The sequence below is a fragment of the Cheilinus undulatus genome, linkage group 9, assembly GCF_018320785.1.
Source record: "Cheilinus undulatus linkage group 9, ASM1832078v1, whole genome shotgun sequence".
Lineage (NCBI taxonomy): Eukaryota > Metazoa > Chordata > Actinopteri > Labriformes > Labridae > Cheilinus > Cheilinus undulatus.
In genome coordinates this window covers 37,183,933-37,207,548 of record NC_054873.1, presented here as the reverse complement: position 1 = coordinate 37,207,548, position 23,616 = coordinate 37,183,933, and the positions used below count along the sequence as shown (strand labels likewise).

Genomic DNA, 23,616 nt, shown 5'->3' with positions numbered 1-23,616 from the left:
CTCCTGCTGAGAGAAATTACGACGTGGGAAAGTTGCTGGCTGTAGTGTGGGCTCTACAGGAGTGGAGGCACTGGTTGGAGGGCACGAAACACCCCTTCATTATCTGGACCGACCACAAGAACCTTGCCTATCTTCGCTCTGCTCGACGCCTCAACTCTCGTCAGGCCCGGTGGGCCTTGTTCCTCAGCAGGTTTCATTTCACCCTCTCGTACCGCCCTGGTTCCCGGAACACTAAGCCAGATGCCCTATCTCGTGTTGAGTCTCCCTCTCGTGATGTTCCAGAACCGGATCGGATTCTTTCCCCCGAATGTATTGTTGGTGTAGCTGTTTAGGAAATCGAGCAGACAATCAGAGACTCTCAGAGACTCCAGCCCGACCCTGGTACCGGACCTCCTAATCGCCTCTTCGTCCCGGACTCAGTCCGCTCTCCTGTGCTCCAGTGGGCCCACTCCTCCAAACTCACCTGCCATCCTGGTTTTCAGAGAACTCTCGGCTTTCTCCAGCAAAGCTTCTGGTGGCCTGGCATGACTAAGGACACCCGTGAGTTTGTGGCGGCCTGCGCAGTCTGTGCCCGAGGTAAATCATCCCATCAGCCTCCGGCTGGCTTGTTGCGCCCCCTATCCACCCCTAACCGTCCCTGGTCCCATATAGCCTTGGACTTCGTCACTGGTTTACCTCCTTCACATGGAAACACAGTCATCCTCACCATAATCGATCGATTCTCCAAGAGCGTCCATTATATCCCTCTCCCCAAACTCCCCACTGCCCTGGAAACAGCTCATCTGTTGGTCCTTCATGTTGTCAGACTCCATGGTATCCCCTGTGACCTCGTTTCAGACAGAGGACCCCAGTTTGTTTCACGTGTTTGGAAGGAGTTTTGTAAGGAGCTCGGCGCAACAGTCAGTCTGTCTTCGGGTTACCACCCTCAGAGCAACGGCCAGACTGAGCGGGCCAATCAGAGCCTGGAGGCGGCCCTGCGCTGCGTGGCCGCTCATCACCCGGTCACCTGGAGCTCGCATCTCCCCTGGGTCGAGTATGCACACAACTCCCTTACCTGCGCTGCCACTGGTATGTCCCCGTTCATGTGCTGCTTTGGGTACCAGCCCCCCCTGTTTCCAGAGCAGGAAGCCTCTGTGTCCGTCCAGTCTGTGCAGGAGCATCTCAGGCGCGTAAGAGAGGTCTGGAGGACGGCACGAGCAGCGCTCTCACGCACGGCTGAGCGCAATAAACGTCTGGCTGACACTCATCGCAACCCCGCCCCTGAATATCGTCCTGGTCAGAAAGTCTGGCTTTCCTCCAAGGATCTACCCCTTGAGACGGAATCTCGGAAACTGACTCCTCGCTTCGTGGGACCCTTCAAGATCACCAAGGTCATCAACCCCTCCGCCGTCCGGCTTAAGCTCCCTGAGGCCATGAAGATCCATCCCACATTCCACGTGTCCCTGTTGAAACCTGTTGCTTCCAGTGATCTGAGCCCTCCAGCTGTCACCCCTCCACCCCCCCGGATCATTGACAACCATCCGGCCTTCACCGTCTCCAAGATTCTGGACGTGCGACCACGGGGTCGCGGGTACCAGTTTCTGGTGGACTGGGAGGGGTACGATCCAGAAGAACGGTCATGGATCTCCAGGAGTCTGATCCTGGACCACAGCCTCCTGGACGACTTCTATAGGGAGCATCCGGATAAACCCGGCAGGACGCCAGGAGGTGTCCATTGAGAGGGGGGTACTGTGGTGTTTTATTTTGTACTTTTTTGATTTATTGTGGTAACTTCCGGTTTCCGGAGTCACTTCTGCTGGCTGATAACTTCACTTTGCGTTCCCTGAGGCAATCACCCCTCCCCCCCCCCGGTGCTGTGGAGAGATCACACCTGCAGCGAGTTCTCATCAGGAGGGACTACTTAAGACCGGCTGCAGCTCTCCACCAGCGCCTGAGTTTTGACTACCTTCCCTCGCGGTAAACCTCTGCTCCAGGCTCACACGTTCTCTCGAGAAACCTTCTGAGAAGTCTTCAGCGTTTATTGTTAGATCTCTTGAGTTATTTCCAGTGCTTGTGTTTAGGTGACCTATTCTAACGTGCCTCCTCCTTTTTCTTCCAGTGCCTCACTCCCCGCTCACTGCAGCCAGCTCCAGCACTCTCTCACTACGGACTCTTGGACTCTCATTCCCTGATTGCTTACCTGTGCAAATAAAACAGTTAAAACTGCTACTCCGCCTCCGCATCCTGGGTTCTCCACCACAAATCTCACAACACCAGGGGCTGTAATCATGTTTATCCCTGCTGCAAAATCCGTGTTTTAACATGCGATGATGTGACTTCATAGCCAGGAGAAAGATCTTCAAAAAATGATTTTAAAACTCAAATGGTGCCTCAGTACCTGGTATAAAATTGCTCAATTAAAATAAATGACACAGTAATGCCATTTGATTTTATGTGGATGCTTATGCTGGGTCAAGTGCAGTGCCCACCCACAGTGCATCAGGTATAGCCTCAGAAAGAACAGTTGTGCTTGAAACATGACCTAAGTGGATTTAATAGGTGGACACTGGAGTCCTACATGGTGTGAGCTGTTTATTTGCTTTAGGCATCACATAACTCTGAATATACACTCTCAACTTTCCAAGATTAACATTTAAGTAAAAAGAGAGCATGTATATGGTTTCTGCATCCACTGCATCATGGGTAAATGCACTATGAATACTGTGTAAATTATCTTTAAAAACTTTTCAACCCTACAGCTGTGTGAAGGAGATATGAGCCATTGAAGGGGTAAGAATGCTAAATGGATTGTATTTGATTACTTTCAAAGTAAAAGTTTGTGACACCCACACATTTAGCACTTTCTGTGACATCTGGTCTTACAATATAGACACACTGACCTTTTTTGTTTCCCTTTTTTTTCAAATGGAAAATTAAAATGAAACCGCTTTCAAACTTTTAGTTTTTGACCACGAAAAATAAAATCACTCAGTATTTCAAGTTTATTTTTTCTATTTTGAACAACAAGAATTAACCCCTTTTTTGTTTCTTGAAAATCTTTTTAGACCAAAGTTAATCACTGACATTGAACAAATAGGAATAAACAAGAATTTTTAATGAAACTATAGTCTAATTGTGCCAGCTGTTCAGATGATTTTTTAACATTTAAAAATTCCTTTCTAAAATGATGTAGCTATTTTCATTGTGAAAGCATAAAACCATATTGTGAGATAATAGAAAGTACAGTATGGCCCAGAGAGCCTTTTAAAAATCTTTTCAAAGTGTTTCTCCACAGCTATCAAAGTTCTCTTTTTAATGTCTTTCTGTTGGCTAAATTAGTTTAAACCATGTCTTTAGGTAAAAAGTAGGCTACTAATTAGAATCATCCTCAAACATACTGAAGGAAACAGCTGTATTCCAAATGACCTCAAAATAGCAGCGTTAAAGGCCATCTTATCATTAATTTTATTTTTGGAGATCTTCAGAGGAAATGTCATAATGTCATATTCAATGACATGAAGCCATTACAAAGAAAATCAAACAAAATCTAGACCAAAGAGATAATGAGACAGAGAGAAGACAAAAGCTGAATGGGCTTGATTTTCCAGGGCTGATGATTTAATGGCTCATACCCTGTGGGCGGTTTTTTAAAAATCACATTTTCTTGCAAAAATAATTGATTAAAATAAGGAGGTGAAATAAAAAAAATGATTCAAATTTAGAATGAAATACCATGTCTGAGACAATAACAAATGGGTACCATTAAATCGATGAGAAAATTTTCTCATTTATAGACATTTAAATGTCTATAAATTCCAAAGCATAAATTGTATGAGATGAATCAATCAGCAGTTCACTTTTCCAGTAAGCTTAATGTGTCATAATCTCGCAGTTATAAATATTATCTATCGATAAACGTGATGAACTCCTTATAATAACTGAATACCTCCGGGACTCCTCTCTCCACTTCATCTCTGCTGACAGTGTGCGGCCGCGCGCTGCCATTACAGCCGCAGGCACACAGTAAACAACACGACGTCACTTCCGCTTTGAGGTTGACAGCAAAACAACAAAAGACGGACCGATAAAAACATCCAGAAAGACGCAGTTTTAACGTCGATACTTTTACAGGATGAAGGTCAGAGACTTTTCCCTTTTCCATAACCGTGCACGTGTTTTATCGGTGCCGTTTTGTTTACGTCTGTGTTTGTGTGTAGCCTAGCTTACGTGTGTTTGATGGGCTAAAGCGAGCTACCGTTATCATCATCACAGACCTGCGTATGGACAATTAGATTCTACCTCACCATTACTGGAAAATTCTACAGGATTTCACTTTTTTTGCTTTAATAAACCTTATTAATTTAAGGCAGGTTTCTAAAATGACGGACAGAAGCTACGCCAGTGATATGGATGATTTATCCTCTTTTTGAGATAGCTAATAAAATAATTGGAAGACAAACAATTGATGAATTGATCGCATCTTTCCCTGGGAGTTATCGGACCTTTTTAATTTAGTTGTATCGTCCCCGTTATTTCTTTGCTACTTCATTCAAATTATTTTGAAAAGATTTAGCTACTTTCGAATAACCAACCCTTTATTTCTAGTTTTAAAATGCTTAAGACACACTGTCAGAGACCTAAGCACTTTTTTTCCCAAATGGATAGGAAGGACTTTTTATGAAGGAAGTTCTATGTTTTCATATTTTGCTATAATTATGTTGATTCAGCATTAAATGAAATAGATAATCAATTATTAGAGATGCATAATATACAGTAATATATTGGATTTTGCCAATATCCAATATGCTGATGTTTACTAATCAGTATTCTCTACCGATATTTAAATGTAGTTCAGTTCTAAAAACACACAATTTAAAGTTTAAGATTGAACATCTTAACAAATTTCAGTCCTTTGAACACACTTTAATGTTAAGGATGAACTAAGAAAACAACCTGCTGTTGGTCCACTAACTCTTTATTCTGACAGTCCACATTTACAGCTGATGTATTGGTTGTAAATATCTGCAGAAATTTTTCATATCTTCCAGTTCTGATAATTTACTTTATTAGTCAGTATCTGCACATATGCTGATGATATTGTTCTTCTCTATCAGTTATAATTATTCATGCTACCTATACAGCAAATAACACATCATCATTTTTAACCATGGATGATTACTACTGTACAGTCATCAGTGCTATCAGTATCATGCAAGTCTGATACTGATACCAATAAAGATAGGGGATGAAGAATGCTTATCTGTTCACCAGTTGAATAGTAGGGGTGCTCGATTATGGCAAAAATCATAATCATGAATGAATTTATTGATACTGAGGTCACAATGATTACTACTTTGTACATGCATTTCAAATGATTAAAAAAGTGTTGCATTTCCTTTAGGACAGTGGTTCTCAAACTGGGGTCCAGGGACCCCTGGGGGTCCACGAGCCACAGTTTGGGGGTCTGTGAATTAATTCAAAATAAATTATTAAATGTCGTGTCATTAAAAAGCAATTAAATACATATAGGGACCACAGCGCCATAAAACAACCATACTGAACCAATGACTCCACATCATCTTTGGGCCAATAAAAACTCAGATATGATTGTGACATATTACCTAGGCTAACTATATCACTCCTTGCCTTTCAGTCACTTTGCTCAGGACACATTTGTTGTGCTAGTACAGCTAGCAACAATGGATAAATATTTAAGCGTGCTCACTTCATCGAGCGATGCTAGGCTCAAACCAGCTAAACTGAGAGAATATGATGACAGCTATCTGGAGTTTGGTTTTATTGAGAACAGCGAAGAGCGGAAGACCAAAATGTGTTTTTGTGTCTGCTTTTGCAAATGAAGCCATGAAGCCCGCCAAGCTAAAGTGTCATCTGATCACAAAGCATGCAGAGTTTAAAGATTAAACAAAAGATTTTTTTCTGACGACAAGGCAAAGAAAATGGCAGTTAACATATGTTTAATCAGCGCGAGGGTTATGTGGGGGTCCTTGGAAAAGTTTTTGCCCTGTAGGTTGTTCCTGGTTTGACTCCCTAAAACCTACAGTGGCCAGGAAGTCTCACACTGCTGCATTTTCAAAACACTTTTTCAATTAACCTCACCAAGACTCAAAACACTTTGAACAGAAAACAAGAACACAGATAGCTTTACAGTGATTTACAACAAACAAAAAAATCTATGCTTTACAGGACAGTTGGCAGTAGATTTTCAGTGACCAATCGATTCTGAGTCTAACATTTATAATACGGTAAAATAAACTGACACAGGACTGCCCACAAGAGTCTTTCTTTGTCTTGTATGTTTTTTCTTTACTTGATGCCTAAATTTCATCAGTATATTCATCCATTGCTTTTTAATTTTCTGATTGAGTGCTCAATGGTTGAACAAAATTTGAAATATTCCCATTATTTAAAGCTTGTATCCAGAACACATAAAACATTGTTTCTTAACAGCATTCCTGCTTATAGCCCTGAACATGATGACGATAACAATGAGAATACTTCCTGAGATAATGATGGTTCGTTTTTTTTTTCGGTGCAGTTGTACTTTACTAAGTCGTCTTACAGTTCTTATCCAGAAATCTGAGCACACGTTGACTTTGCCAGGTCAATTGGATCCATTCTTTTCTATGTATAAATGTATGTTCAATGTTATTTCAGTGGTCCTGTGCTGTCTTTCAGGTGATGACCTCACAGCAGGAGATGGAGGAGGAGAGCAACTCACCTTCTGCTGAATGTAACAACCACCACATCTGTGAAAACAGAGAAGAGGAGGAAATACCTCCTGACCTTCAGGAAGAACAATCGAATGGTGAGGAACCAAATGAGATCAGTGTTGTGTAGCATTATTTTAAAAGAATTACATTACTCTATGATTACTGCCATAAAAACAAAGTGTTACATTGCAGCAGTACATGCTGGGAAAAACAACATGGTAAGGTCTTTTGCTCTACCAAAAATGTTAACTCTTTTTTGTCAGTGTCCAGACAGTTGCATCCCTCTTTACACCTACCTTTAGATTGTTGATAATAATTAATTTCATGTTTAATCGAGGATGATCTAGATTTTAAAAAATGAAAATCTGTATCTTCTCTGGATTTCCTTCACCTCTCCCCTCAGGCTTTGCTTGGTTGACTACAGGAAAGACAGCATCAGAATGAAACTCATTCAACAGTCATGTCTTTGTTCTCCTTTTAGAGCAGGAAGTGAAATTGATTAAAATTGTAAACTGGGTTTAATGTGGCAAAATCTGAGATTTATTTTTAACCCATATTGCCCAGCCCTTCTTTGAATGTATTAACCCTACCAATTGATTCTTAAATCTGAAGCTCTGCAAACTTATAACAGGAATAAAAGACACAGTACACTGTACAGCTCTTCAGAATGCTCACTATCTGATAGTACTAGCATCTAGTTGTGTGAAAACCGACTTCAAGAATTTTAGTTGCATCTTTGGAGAGCTGTTTCACTTCCATCACTGTGACTTAAAGATAATCCAAGCATTTAATAGGATTGGTGCCTTTAGTCACATGGATTATAAACTGACCCTGCTATACAGTAGCTCCCTTTCAACTCTGAAGGAAGAGAACTGGAGAGGAAGAGAGTCTGGAAAAGTAACACTTGAAAAGGCACTATAGTTTGATAGTGACTGTACCTCTTAGCAGGCTGCTGTTGAGCAAAAGGCTCAGAGATACATTAGACAAAAATGTAATCTTCTCACGTGACAGTAATTAACACTGCTGGTACATTAACAGGGAAAATTTCTGACCAACAACATTTTGGGGGGATAGGAGCTCAATCACCAACTGACTGGAAGGTGTCAGCCCTAGACAGAACACATATGTTTATGCACTACCATTATTAAGTATGAAGCTTAGTTGTTTAGCTGTTGTTTGACTGATCACGTTTAGACAAGAGGATGAAGTGATGCTAAGATATTAAGTTATGGCTTTGTTGTGTGTATGTGTATAATTGTGTTGCTGATTTGTGTTTATAAATGAGACAAAAGCAGCTAGAGTGGCTAGTGCCATTAAATGAAAAATATCCTTGTGATCTAAAATATTTGTCTTCTCATCAGCACAATCTACTGGTTTCTTTAAAAGGCGAATGATGGAAGGGTTAGGGGGTTAGGGTTATCCTTGAAAATAAGACATTTAAGTTTTACTCAGGCTATTTCATAAATACTCTGTATGATTGTGGTTTGTGCTGAAAGACTCCTCTTTAAAAACAAAACAAAACAAAAAAAAACATTGAAGATGGGTGGAGCTGAACAGCCTGTCTCTACTCAACTAGGACATGTCTAATGGGGCCACGTTGTGAAGGGGTCGGGGAATGGAATTATGCATCACAGGGGAGCTCAGCAACACAACAAAGAACTGATTTCAGAAAATAAATCTTTTTCACACATACTGCAAGCAGCAGAAATCATTAATAGTAACACAACAGAAGGAGACTTCTTAACACTTTTCATAGACACTCTACTGTAAATATGATTATGGGTGGAACTTCAGGTGATAAAACAGACATGTCTCTCAGTGGCTAACCACCAAATGCTGTTGTTTTAAAGGGATTCACCCTCAATTTTGTAAATACGCCTTCATTTTCTAAATCAAACATAAAGCTTAATGTTATAAGCTGTAATATGCAAGTTATATCTTCTGAAATGTCCATGGTTTGGTAGCTGTTGCTGTCTTCATGGTTGTACTAATAATAAGATTAAACTAAATTTGTGTCTTTAACAGCTGCAGTGTTTTAAACATGCTCTTCAAAGACTAAATGCATCAGGAATGTGACTCTACATAAATTAATACAGAATTTCAGATTTACCAACCTAAAGAGACCACATAAATCATGGACATTGGTAAAAACGCATATTGAAAGAGGGACTAGTTTGTGAAAAGAGTTTCAGAGCATCAACAAACTAAAGAGAGAAATGATAAGGCTCTGACAGAGCTTTATATCTGCTTTATCTAAGGCTGTGTCTCATGCACTTTAACAAATAGCAATCGCCCTTATTACAAAGCAAATACTAGGGCTGATCACAAATTAGATTAAATCGCAATATGGCCTGGTGCAGTTTTCAAATCGCAGACAGTGCAATATATAATTTTTTATCCTGAAATGTGTGTGTCAAAATACCAATTTTGATACCATTTTTGCAGCAGAGATTTCATGTTCTACACATTATGCATACATAAAAGTTTCTTTTTTTTCAAAATAGTTTCCTAAATTTCAACTTTTCCTGATCATGAATATGATTTTCTCAATCAAAATGAGAATAACATTCAAAAATGTACTATTCCTTCAGTATAGCAATCGATATCAAAGTTGCTATATGAGCTAAAAATCCCAATTAGATAATTTTTCAAATCTTTCATCCCTAGTTTAATTTATCTATTATCTATTTATTTATATTATTGTTTTGGTTAAAATATAGAATGAGTTATCGCAGTTAGATTATTTTCTCAACTTGTTCAGTCCTCATAAATACTGATTTTAAGCCAATGAATTTAACTGATGGTACCTGTGTAGGTTATCTGAGGTACTTTCTCCATATTTTCCTCTCATTTCTCAATTGAAAATAGTAGAATAAGAATGACATTATCTGGTTAGAGGTGTAACAGAGGGTGTAAATACATGTTTATCTCTGAATTGCTTTAATAATAAGGTTTAATGTCTCGTTACAATGGAAAACACCTGATTGACAAAAGGCACTGGAAGTACTATTGGGGCTAAGAATAAGTTGGATGTCAATAATAAGCATGTAGTATCTGTCATGGCAGCTCTGTCATGGTGGCGGCCAAGTTTCAAGTATGAAAATTAAGAATTCTCCTGGTTTACTGTTGGAATCATTTTGGTGATTGAATGGAAAAACATGAAATTTCTCAGGTTTTGAGTTAATGTAGACATTTCAGTGCAAAATTGTACAACTCCTATCCCAAAAAAGTTGGGGTTCTGTGTAAAATTTAGATTAAAAAAAGAATGCAATGATTGTGAGATCTCATCAACCCATAATTTATTCACAATTACACATGAACAAGATATCAGATGATGAAACTGGGACATTTTACCATATCATGAAAAATATTGGCTCATTTGATTTTGATAGCAGCAACACATCTCAACAAGAAAGGACAGGGCAGCGAAATGGTTGGAAAAAACAAGTGGTACTATTGGAAAACCACTGCAGGAGCATTGTGCAGGTTATGACTGGCAACAGGTCACAAACATGACTGCTTAAAAGGAGCATTTTAGGGAGGCAGAGGTAAAGATGGACAGAGGTTCACCAGTCTGCAAAAAAAAAAGTGTTTAAACTGTGGAACTATTTCAGAAAAACTCCTCAACATAAAATTGCAAAGACTTTAAATATCCCATCTTCTGCAGTACATGATATTATCAGAGATTGAGAGAATGTGGAGAAATCTTTGTGCTCAAGGGACCAGGCCAAAGGTCAATATTGGATGCTCATGATCTTTCTACCATCAAGAGGCACTGCAGTAAAAACAGATTCTGCACTGGAAATCACTGTATGGGCTCAGGAACACTTCAAGAAATCATTGTCTAACAACACAGTCCTCTGTGCCATCCATTAATGCAAGTAAAAGCTGTATCATGTAGAGAATAAGCCATATGTGCCTTAAAATTCAAAATGAACAAATATTTTTCATGAAATGGTAAAATCATTGCATTCTGCTTTTATTTACATCTTACACAGCGCCCTAACTTTTTTGGAACTGGAGTTAAACGTAATAGACCTTTAAACTCTCTGTCTTAAACTCTGCCTTCCTCAGACACAAATAAAGATCACCCCGTCCAAGAAGCAGGAGTCATGTGGAGAATGGGCGGCGGCCTGTTCAGCATGACTCGAAACGTCGTTGGTGCAACCCTGGGGGGCGTCGCATGGGTAGGAACAAAAAGTTTCGAGCTCACCAAGACAGCTGTTACCAGCGTTCCAGCAGCCAGTGCAGGATTGGTCAAAGGAAGCGTCTCCATGGTAACAGGAGGCGTTGGAGCTGTAGGATCTGCGGTGGCGAGTAAAGTCACACCGAGGAAGAAAGACAAAGCCGACTGATGGACAGTGGGATTGTTTGTGTGAGTGTGTTTGTGTGGGTGTGTGAGTGATGCAAACAAGAGCAAAATGTCTTGAAAGCTCAGAACGGATTTTCATCACAGATCTTCAGACTGAAGCGGCGCACTCTCATGCAGCAGCAAAGACACAAAAGCAGGGAGATGTCAGTGGAAATCTGCTACTGAAGGGGCATGGCTGATGATGATGCAACATTACAGCATTAATGCAAGAACAGGGCGTAGGCACATTAAAGCTGAATATTTAAATTCTAAAATATCAATTTAAGCTTGTTTGAAAAGTGGAGGTTTAACGGGTAGCTGCAGGTGTCTGCTCATCCGTAACTCTGAGATGTTGTCTTCAGTTCCTTAAGATGTAAAAGTTAAGACAATTTACAAAAATAGCTGCGTATATTAAAACTTGAAGTAAAACTAAATGCCTAATTGAACACAGTTTGATGCTGATTGGTCTTAGGAGAGTTATAGATGAAAGTATGAAGATACCAGACACAAAAACCCCAATTATTTATCGAATCAGGGAGCATTTTTGCTGTAAACCTCTGACTTTTAGTCATTTAGTGTTACAAAAATAATTTGTAGGTCCTGAATAAACCTTGTAGACTACCAAAGCTGCAAATTAACACATGTACAAAAAAATAATTGAGGCAAACCAGCATCTCCTGTTTTGCAGGGTGAAATTTTTGTAATTGGAGTCTGGTGGCTTAAAAGAGAGAAAGCTGTTTCCAGTTAACACCTTCAGTTAAACTTTTATTTTTCCATTGAGGTCCATTACAATCTGGAATAATCCTCAGAGGCAATTCAAAAACATTTTGTAATTTTTCGTCATTTCCACTGAAATTTCATCTAAAAATGTATTATTTATGAGGAAAATATGTCTTCAAAAAGCAAAAGATGTGAATATTTAGAAGACATGATGAGAAGAAGAAGCATGTCTAATTGGAAGTTTAATAATGTAAACTTATTTTTATTATATTTTGAACAAGTTACTGTATGCTATATTTGACTGTATAATAACATCACTCCTCTCCTCCCTTGTTCATGTGTCGATCAGTTAAACTGAATCCACTACCTGTAAGCTCCAGAACAGACTGAAAGAAAACAAGTGAAATTTAAGATGATTTAGGGATATTTTACGAGTTGTAGCAAAAGTTTTTACCAGCAGAATGTGGTTTTATTTCCTGTAAATATGCGACTTTATAATCTCTAAAACTGAGGGTTTTTTTTTTTTCCAAAATGTTGATGTTTCCGCACAAAAATTGACAGATTCTCTTCATTTTTTCAACTTTTAGGTTGGCCTTAATACATTGTTTCTAATCATGGTTTAAAAAAAAATGTATGTATGTACATCTAATTTTGACAACGTCAGAGCAGACAGGGTAACGCCCCCCCCCCCCGAGATCTTTGGCGCCCCCCTAGGGGTGCCCGGACCCCAGGCTGGGAACCACTGTATTAAGCCACATCCATTTTCTAAGAGGGATGGAGTCAGGCGTGGAGTCAGACAGCTCAGTAACATTTAAAGCCACACACACACAGAAACAACTTGTTCTGAGCAGGGCTGAAACAGAGGGGTTTTTAGACATACAAACATCTAATACTGGAGTGTTTCTTCAGCAACAAACTTCACAGGCATGTTTTGGGGACCTCTGAGACCAATATAAACTTGTCTTAAAGGGGTAAAATATGTGACCTTTAAGCAACCAAAAAATCTCTTCATATACTTCCCATAGGAAGGGCAGGAAGTCACTGTGATGTCACTCAGTTGTTTAAAGGTTGGCAATTTCATTGTTTCCACCCTGGATATGCAGATCCAGAAATGACTGTTTGTAAATGAGGGTTAATCCAAATTGTTGTGCTTCTACCCCTTTCCAAAAGTAGCATTAGTACGTAGCTGTATACCAGAAAGGTAGCCATTTCCCACAGCAAACCTTTCTCTATTGCTTGGGATTATAACTTTAAAATAAACATCATGCTGTGCTTAAGATGACTTGAAACTAGTGACTGTGACCTTAAATAAAAAGGGGAACATTTGTGAAAATTAGGGCTGATGTTAATATTGAAAAGAAAAAATTAAGCCGATTGTAGATATTAATGTTTTTTCATTACACCTTTAAATCTAAGACTTCCAGTGTGCCAACATGCTCTCTCGTGTTTGACCACAAAACCAGAACACACTTCTTCTTCCTAACAAAAAATCAGCAGTGAGCAGTTAGGTGTGTTAGATGCTAGCATTAAATTGAGGTGAGACAACTGATAAATAAGGCTACTGATATTTCTTCATGCCACATTATTTACTGATGGCCGATGATTGTTAACAGGGCAGATATCTGCCTGATCCTGATGTTAAACTGATGTATAGGTACATCCCTATATTAACCTGCTGAGGCATGAGCTTTTGTTTAGACGGCATTTTTAGTTTATCTCACTTAGGATTAGTAAGACTTGATAAGTTAAAAACCGCAGCTTGTCTTAGAATAGGTATATGGTTTGTCCACAAATGATGTCTGCAAATCTACTGAAGGTCCTGTTTCTGCAGAAAATAGACCACTGGATAAGTTTTTGAGCATCTGTGTTAGCTGTTTCGGCCAAGTGATCAGTAGCTGGGTGATTTCAGTCAGGAAGAAATGGTGGCAGTCATTGAGAGAGGAAGAGTGTAGTCATGTTTCTTGTTATTTTGATGATGACCACAAGGACTTGTTTAGATGAAGCATGAACAAAATTTCCTGTAAAAATTCAGAATTTCTTGGAAGTTGTCTTTACCAAATATCGTATTCATTTATAAATAATATATATAATAATAATAATAATAATAATTATATATATATCTATTTGTATCTCATTTGATACATTAGGTGTTTTTGGTAACTGATGATCCACTTGAGGGCATTTTTTATCATTTATCAGATTGTATTCAGATTTTTTTTTTAGTAATTTGTTGGTCATATTGATTGGATAGAGGTATCATAAAAGTGTGTATCAAATATGATACAACAGGCTTTAAGGGGTTAAGATACACAGTCCACCAAACTCCTTGTAAATGATGGAAAATTCCCCAAAACATCCAAACAAATTCCCTGAAATGTCAAAAGATTGCAGTACACCCCCACTCCAGAATTCCCTATTTAATTCCCAACAATTACAATTGCATTTCCTAAATTTACACTCAGATGGCTAACAGTTTCCAAACAAATCCCCCCCCAAATCCAAACAAAATCTCTAAATTCCCATTAAAAATTGTATTTTTTTTTTTTTTAGCAAATTAAACCCCAGCTTTAGAATAAAACTCTACATAATGTACAATAATATCCCCAAAAATTCCATGAAAATATTTGAAAATTTCCTAGCGATTCCCTCAGATATTCAAATACACCCCTTAAAAATTTTCATGAAAATTTCCAAGCAAATTCTCCCAATATTATAAGCAAATTACTCAAACTTCAGTGGACATTCCTGACAATTATCCAAAAACTTGTAATTGCAGAAGTTATTACTTTACTGTTGGAAATAAAGTCCTCATATGTACATGCAGGGTCTTCGGAGGTTAAAGTCACTTATAAAATGTTACCTGAGATGACTAAAGTGAATAGTCCTTGTCTGCTGAGCATTAGAAAGAGAATATGTCTGTGTTTGCCTCACTTCTGAAACCAAGTGGCTACTGTATGTCTCCTGCAATCAGTGGTTCATGATTATGAGCAAGTGTACACACAAACACAAAAAAGCATGTTCTTCTTGTGCAAAAAATGTTTCTGCTTGCGCAGTAAAACCAAAACCTTTTATCTTTAGAGCATCAAAGGTTTGAAAACAACCATCAACCCATTTAACAAGAATTATGGATTATCTGCTAAATATCTCTTTGTTAATGACAGTAAGTGAACTGCATTACAGTTTACTTTTCATTCTGGTAAAATCACATGTGTTCATCATTCTTACTATGTTTTTGCAGAAATCTGTCCAGAAGAGAGAGCGAAAAAGAATGCTGTGAAAACATGCATCCTGAGTTTTGCATGTCTCAGTGTGAAATTATTTTCATGCTGGCAAAGGCAGAGTGAAATTTACACTGGGAAGGGCTGGCTGTTTATTCTGTTTGGTTTCTCTGTGCACTCCTGCATATTTACACTAGTTTCTCTGGCTTTACTGCTGGTCGTAAGAGGGTTAATTATTGGCTGTTGAGAATGGCAAATTCAGTGAAACACTAAATCGGTGGGATTGCCAGATAAAATTGAGATCAGTGATTTATTTTCACATATTTTGCTGAATGAGCCCAACAAACTGGCAACCCTACAGTATGAATTTAGCAACCCCACATAGCAACAGTTTAGTTCAATAGTTCTAATAAATCTTTAATGAGGATTGTTCAACCAATAAAATGAAACAAAAGATCTTGAGTTAAACTAGCATGAGTAATTATTTTTGCTTTTGATCATAGTAAGACTTTCTGTTTTATACCTTGATTTATTGTTTTCTGTAGTTTTGGGTAAAACATTTTGTAGATTTCCCTGTTGGAGTAGTTTCTCATAAACACAGTTCTGAGAGTTAAAAGTCTCTTACAAATTGATCAGCCTCTGAATTAAAGTGTTACTTTTTCTCTTTAAGTTGACTCAGTATTAAACTGATCTTTGTTGGCTGTCTTTAAACACTTCACTGGGATGCTGATGTGTCTCTTTTTCAGTGTGTAGTTTGTTTATACAGCCACAGTGTCTTGATTAGATGAAAAAATACAAAAAAAAAAAAAAAGTATTTGATGGACTCTCTCTGCCCTCTGGTAATAGCTAATGCATCTTTGATTTGACACAAGCTACAAAAAGGTGCAAAAAGGTCTGTAAACAGTTTATTATAGCATAAATGTAGGTGACTATCCTGTCCCTTATAATGTGATGAATTGACGACCAAACTCTGTTTGCATTTGTGCGAATTTTGTAAATGGAATGTTTAAATAAACCCGCATTTTTTATTAGAAAATAAAATCATTCTACATTTGCTGTACGCCTCAGATGTCTTTTTCTTTCCTCTGGACCCTCTATTAAACATAAAGAAAAACAAAAAGTAGGATTTTGTTTTTTTTGGTTTTTTGTTTTTTGTTCAGATAGAAAAAATTTTTTTTTTCATTTTTGGTTGAAAAGGAAAAAGGGTGCCATTTTTCGTTTTTTTGTTGATTGGTTTTGACAGAAAAACTAATTATACTTTAGTACCCTGATCATTTGATGGAGGAACAGTATATAATTCAGCTCCTATTTTGATGAATAGCAAATATACCTTAATGACCTCTTATAATTCTGATAGGGCCAGATACAAAACGCTTTTTTTTTTTTTTATTATTATTATTATTTTTTTTTTTTAATATATCACTATCTGGATGAAGAAAATAGAATGCATTCTCACTACAGGCCAAAGAGGCCTGTTTTTTATGTTAAGACAGTTTAAATGGCTCATTTCACTTGGAATCTGATCCCTCCAAATTAAAACTGGGCCATTCACATTTCTGGATCCTGATGATAACACTCCAGTCTGATAAAGGTGGGCCACAACTTAAACATAATTATGACGCGGGTACTACCCAGGGCTTGACATTGACACCCATCTGTAACTGATCACTTAGGAGTCCAAGAGAATTCAACTAAACAGTGATTTTTTTTTTCTTCTTATACATCCGTCGTTTAATGTTCTCCAAATGTGAGCTTCACCACCAAATGTAAGTCATCTATTATTTGAAGAGATATTTTAATTAGTATTAGACACATATACGAAAACATTTCCTCCATACAGTATAGAGCAGAGGACAGGAGAAGTTGGACACTTAATATTCTCTGGTGAAGATTTGTCAGAGTGAAAATTAGAGATGTTCTTGTAATCCGCTGTAGCTTTTTCTAATAAACAGCCAGTTAACAGTATTTTAATTTTAGCATAAACTTGACACCGATTAAGAAAATAAAAATCTGAGAGTTTTGACTCTTAGATGACTGTCTCTAACAGTCTGACCCATATCTCAGTAGTGTGCTGTTTCATATGTACAGGGAGCAGTGCTTTATTAAGAGGAGAGCTGATATTTATCATATTGGTGAGGGAAAGTAGAGCAGGTGTGTCATATCATACCCTTTGTACCAAATTTGGCATATAGCTCAGAGTTACCAAACACCAAAGTTGTGGCTAGTAGAAATACTGAGTGGCTAGTAAGTTTGCAGAACCACTAGCCATCATGGCTGGTGAGCAAAAAAGTTAATATCAAACCCTGGTACTACCAATGAGCACTAGGGGGTAGCAACGCACCCTCAACCTGAACGTGAGCGCTGATGACGTGACCTCCCACTTGCTGAGCTCAGCTGAAGCTGTGACTTCAACATGCACGGAGTTTAACGGTCAACTTCAGTCATTGTCAGTCAGCCGACAGACCTATTTAACATTGTTTACTTCACCATTGACTTTAACTATGAAAAATCTTCATTTCAAGGATTTCTTCTGGGTAAGTTTCAACTCCTGTTTTCAGAGAGATAAAATCATTTCTCCCCTCAATTTTGTAAAAAGAAAAAAAAGATTTCTGTCTTACAGATTCTGTTGTAAGGAGGTTGTGTTTTGCCAAGTTAGATGCTCCATCTCGCTGTGGGATCGAAATTAAACATTACTCAATGTTAAAACTTAAAACTTATTTTGGCACAGAATCTCAGGTAATGCAAAGTAACTAAAAAAAAAATGTACAAAATCAATGTATGAGAGTAAAGGTATAATATCCCCTTTAAATGTAGTGATGTAGAAGTTTAAAGTAGCATAAAATGTAGGGGTGTAATACACTCAACTCATACTATGAACCACAGCAGTAGATTCACATGTTTTTTTAATAGTTTTCTAAGTCTTTTCTAAAGAAATGAGACTAAAGCTGACTGATAATCGAGTTAACCAACTGTAATTGTTTTAGTGCAATAGCCTACTTTCACAGTTGTCCAGTACCATAACACGACAAGCTATGAAATTCAGTAAATGTACTACAGACCCAAAAAAACAAGAATAGAATGACAGTACTTTAAGGAGTACAACATTTTTTACCTGCTGATTTCAACATCTACATGGTTAAGGTGATTATTTGTTTTTCTACAGTGCTTACCTTAATTATGGAGAAGTTATGTGCAACCATCAATTACACTCCATGTTTACCATGCTAATGTCAAAGTGTATGGTTATGTATTAGTGCATATGGCTGATTTAGAAATTTGAAGTGTGAACTGAGGGTAACACAAATTAAAACAGAGACCACTTGGCTTTTAGTAAAAGACTGGGTGTTAGAAAAGTGGTATTAAAGTTTAACTGATGTCTGTCAGGTCGCAGTCTTGCAATGGTATTATTTGTATCAAAGATCATGTATAGTACATATAAAACGTACTTAAACCTTGGAGGTTTACCCTTTTAATGACTTCATAAATCAACCATGCATGATCAATTGAATTAGGCTTTTTTGACTAAAGAAGTCAAAGTGAAAACTGATTCCTACAAAGTGATGTCAATTAATTAAAATATATAATCTAAAATAAGTGACTGCATAAATATTCACCCCCTTTAAAGTGACTGACCTAATTCAATAGAGGTCCAGCCAATTAGTGCTAGTAGTCCTGAAAAAAAGTGAAATGTGGATCACCTGAGGGCAGTAAATGGGTCTCAGTGTAGTATAAACACCTGTGTCTGGAAGGTCCAGTCACTGATTTAGCAGTAACTCTGGCTACCGTTATACCATGAAGACGAAAGAACACTCAAAGAAAAGCTTATTGAAAAGTATAGGTCAGGGGATGGATACAAAAATTTCCAAGGCACTGCACATTCCTGGAGTTCAGTCAAATCTATCATCAAGACATGAAAGGAATATGGCACATGTGTAAATCTGCTTAGATCAGGCCGTCCTCACAAACCGAGTGACCATGCAAGGAGGAGACTAGTGAAAGAGGCCACCAAGACACCTATGATTACTCTGAAGGAGTTACAAGCTTTAGCAGCTGAGATGCGAGAGACTCTGCATACAACAACTGATACCTGGGTTTTTCTCTGGCCAGTGTTTTATTGGATAGTGGCAACGAGTAGTTTTACAAAGAAGAATGGAGTGAAATCGCAGTGTCCAGATGTGTAAACCTGATTGAGACCTATTCCTACAGACTCAGTGCTGTGATTGCAGCCAAAGGTGCATCTAAATACTGACTTGAAGGAGATGAATATTTATAAAGTAACTTATTTTACATACTTTTTAATTAATTGACATTACTTTGTAGAAATCTGTTTTCACTTTGACATACAAGAGGTAGTGATTGATTTAGAAAATCAATAAAAGGTTAAAATATCCAAAGGGGTGAGGTACTTTATCTCCAGGCCGCATTTGTAATTTTTTTTTTTTAGGGCTTTTATGTCTTTTTACAAATAATGACAGTTGATAGAGTTGGAAACTATGGGGAGAGAGACAGTGGGGAATTACATATGAGACAGGAGCCTCAGGTTAGTTCTGAACCTGCACTGCCTGCTTCAAGGACAACAGCCTTTGTGCATGGAGCATCCACTTGGCTACTGGCGCCTCTAAATGACCTGACCAGCACTGGTGGCTATGATGCTATCATTCAGTATCTCAATGATGGCAGGAGGACGTACAAGGAGGTGGAGGAATTCATGAAAACAAGGTAACATAATGCAAGACTGTTGAACCTAGATCTGATTCTAATGAGAATGAAAGTGTTTGACTACAAAAGCAAAGGAAAAAATGTCCTAGACACTCAATATTATGTTATTTGTTAGTTTTGATTAAAAAAAATGCAAGAAAACCCAAATGACATCAACATATTTGAACAATTTAGCGTGAAAGATGGTTTTCTTTTTCAATTTTTGATTTATTTATTCTCGTCCAACCCACCAGTTTTATGAAAATATTGTAGTTTTCTGTTTTTGAAGCTTTTGTGCCTTTTGTACCCTTCACTTCTATTAATCAATAAAATAACAGTGATTTGATCATTTTAAAACATCCGTTATAAAAAATATCAAATGACTGAACAGCTGACAACCTTAATATTATATTCTAGAAACACGACACAACACAGATCATCTGGCCCTAGTGGGCTTTGTAAAGTTGTTTGAATTTAAGTTGATTTGCGCATTAGATCTGTTATGTTCCCTTTATGGTAGTTGTTGTCATCTATGAACTACAAAGATCTGTCAGCACAGTGTAGTTTAGGGCTAGAGAGATATAGTAGCAAAGTTCAGCTTTTAAGCTCTTGTGGCTTTCTTCATTTTGATAACAGACACAAATGAACTTTGTTTGTATTGCAGTATTTAAAATAGGTTGTAGGTGATAGGCAGATACACAGTTTACATGAAATAAAAGGTAAATATTAAGGAACATGATCTGCAAACTTTGCAGAGACATAATAAAAGTAAGTGTAAGGTTTTATTAGGTTAAGAGTAGTTTGGATATAACCAAGGTGTGTCCGTGGATTTGGGAGGAAGTTGTTCAGGAGAGCAGTATGAACAAACGCGAGACAGCACAGATACCAGACAAGGAAATTATTTTCAGCAGGTTGCATCCTCTGCTGAAAATCAAAGTAGATTGGTTGACCACCAGTAACCACTACATCTAAGGGAGTAGGCTACTAGGGCCCTATGATTTCCATGTTAACGGAATCATGGACGGAATCGTGGAATTGGCAAATAAAAACGGAACCTACTATTTAACATGGAAATCGCAGAAATTAAATGAATTTGACTAAAATGCTGTGTTTTTAGAAAGAGGAACATTTATCTGGGGAATTTGTTCTGGGGGATCACTAAAGGTTGGCACAACTTATGCCTCACTTCACAAACACTCACCCCGCCCCCTCCTAAACAATAACAGCATGTCAAAGTAGCTGCACCAAACACCGGCAAACATCACATAGCTCAACACGGGCAGTACCGTGTGACATAATGTTGCACCTTCACTAAAACTCATCCATGCTTCAAGTAACTTTACTTCACCACACCAGAGAGTCATGGAGAGAATGAGGGGTGTCTGTGCGCGAGGCACACAGTGAAGCCATAACTTGGATACCTGCTCACCTGCTCTCGAAGGCTTCAAACTTGAGTCAGACAGACTCGTGATTTTATGAAGTCCCGTTGTCAATGATATTACATTCGAGTATCAATTAGCTTAATAATTTCTCCCGTAAATACTGTAGTTCCCTTTGGTTGCTTAACGAGCCAATACATGTCTACATTAACGTAGCGGTCTGATATGAGGCAGACGGACATACAGCAATGTATGGAGGGAGATGAGGAGAGATGCTGAAAACATCTGACTGTTACATTATTTTATATCAGGGTATATCAGGGTTATCCAAACAATGGCTCCTGGGCCAACTGTGGCCCTTTTTCATTAAGTTTAAGGTGATTTCTATTTAATTAGTGAACATTTTATTCATCTACACAAACATGACACTCTTTTTATGGTAAAATTAGTGGAAATGTTAAAAAACGGAATTCCAAAAACATTTAAATGGAAAAAACAGAATTTGAAAAAAAAAAAAAATGGAATTTGGGAAAAAAATAAAACGGATTTCATAGGGCCCTAGACTTTTACGCACTTAGAAATCATCAACCCCACTCTATGATATTTGAGGTCGCCCTCTTCGTGACTGAGTTGCTGTTGTTCCTAAACGCTTCAACTATGTCATAATATCACCTTCAGCTGACAAATGTTTGCATATGGCTATTAGCATGTATGGCCAAAATCTTTGTCCACATAGTGTAGCTGCTTTTTCTGTGAAAATGTATTAATTTGAGTAATTTCCTCTGGTGGTTTCTGTCAGGGAATCAATCGAAGAGAAGTACGCTAAAGATCTCCTTGGTTTGTCCAAGAAGGTGTGTGGACACAATGAGATGAAGTGAGTCATCTCTATGCTGAGATGTGTTGTTAGTATTTTGTTTTGTTCAGTCTCTTTGCAGAATAAGCTATTTCATTAGGGGAAAAAAAGAAAGGTCAAAGCAGTGTTTAAGGTCTGGTCTCAAAGCAATGCATGAGATAATTTACAACCATCTGAAAGAGGAAAGATTGCGTTATTTTGTTTTCTGCGGTTTTTCAGTGATGCTTAAGTCCGTCAAATTTTATGCATCTATGTTCACATGGTGTTTCTATGTAAGCAAGTGTAGTTTCCATTCTGTGTAGTTACACTTAGAGCTGTGCTTCTGCCATTTTCGCTCAGGTTTTGTTAACATTGGAAGAGGTAGGAAGACTAATGGGGGAGGGTGACAGAGAGGAGTACTCACTTCTTAGAATCACTTAATAACACTTCCCATTTAAGGATTTCTGTGAGTACTTTTGCAAACAAACTAAAGTGACTGTTTTTAATACCACTGTTTTGTTTACACCATTCAATAAGTCTTAAAATATCTTAAAAGCGTGAAATTCAGTCCTTGAAAAGTCCTCAGAGTTGATTAACAAATCTTTGTTTGCATTTATGTTCTTAGGAGATGTTTTCTGTTTGATTTTTACTGACAGAAAGGTTGGTGTGATGATAGACTGCAAATGCACAAGTCTGTTTATTCAGTAGTTATGGAGATTTAGATTAATAGCACGTTTGAAGATATCTGCAAAATCATGAACTTTGATACGATTTTTGAAATGAACATCATTTTTTTATCTTTGTGTCAGCTTATTGATTCCTGGCCTGGATGCGGTTTGGTGCATGCCTTCCCCGCGCCCTCTCCCCACATTTCCTGTCTCCCTTCAGCTGCCTTATTTAAATAAAAGCCCCAAAAAACTTTTAAAATAGGGTCAACTTTGAGTTCTGTTTTGAATTATATGTTATTTTTAAAGTGTTCAGTTAAAATACACTAACCCTGGGAAGCCTGGCTTGAAGTCTGCCAAGTGTTCTAGGTCTGCATAAAGTATACAGAATATAACCAATCTATGGAAACATTATACAGTATGTAGCCTATTGCATTAGATGTCAGCAGTCTTTTTCACTGCCTTTATTGGTGAAAACTTAACAGAAAAGCTTTAGATTTCTCTGTGTGTGATTGATAGTTGATCCATGAGGTTCTGAAAGTGCTAGACTGGGAAGAAAATCTAGCCCTAGCATTTTTTGGTCAGCCCTTTACTCCTGACTAGGGTTAGGAGTTTGAACTAGGACTAGAAAATTAATCGCAAATTTAGATTAAATCGCAATATTTCCTGCTGCAATTTACAAATCGCAGAAGTTGCAATTTTTCTTTAACCTGAAATGTGTAAAAATACCAGTTTAATGCATTTGTTCGCAGCAGAGATTTTAAGCTTATATGCAAGTATTCAAGTGTCTTTCTTTGAAATTGGTGTACAAAAATTTTGCTTTTCTTTTTAATGTATATTTTATTTAATCAAAATGAGAATGACATATAAATTATCATCCTGTCAGTATAGCAGTTTATATCAAGTTTGTAATCTGAGCCAAAATAATCACAGTTCAATATACTTTTCATAAATTGTCCAGCTTAAGTTTATTCTGTGTTCTATATTGAATGATGTATTTCTTGTTTGTTGAAAAATATATAAGATGACAAACCTAAAAGTAA

At 37.7% G+C, this 23,616-nt stretch overlaps 1 protein-coding gene across 1 annotated transcript; it reads left to right on the top strand.

Moving 5' to 3' along the window:
• The first annotated feature begins 4,010 nt into the window (after positions 1 to 4,010).
• zgc:101566 (uncharacterized protein LOC449823 homolog) lies at positions 4,011 to 16,049 on the top strand. Its single transcript, XM_041795577.1, has 3 exons — positions 4,011 to 4,117; positions 6,676 to 6,805; positions 10,785 to 16,049. Exons 1-3 carry the CDS (start codon positions 4,112 to 4,114, stop codon positions 11,063 to 11,065), a joined length of 417 nt encoding a protein of 138 aa, XP_041651511.1. The 5' UTR covers positions 4,011 to 4,111; the 3' UTR covers positions 11,066 to 16,049.
• Positions 16,050 to 23,616: the final 7,567 nt, after the last annotated feature.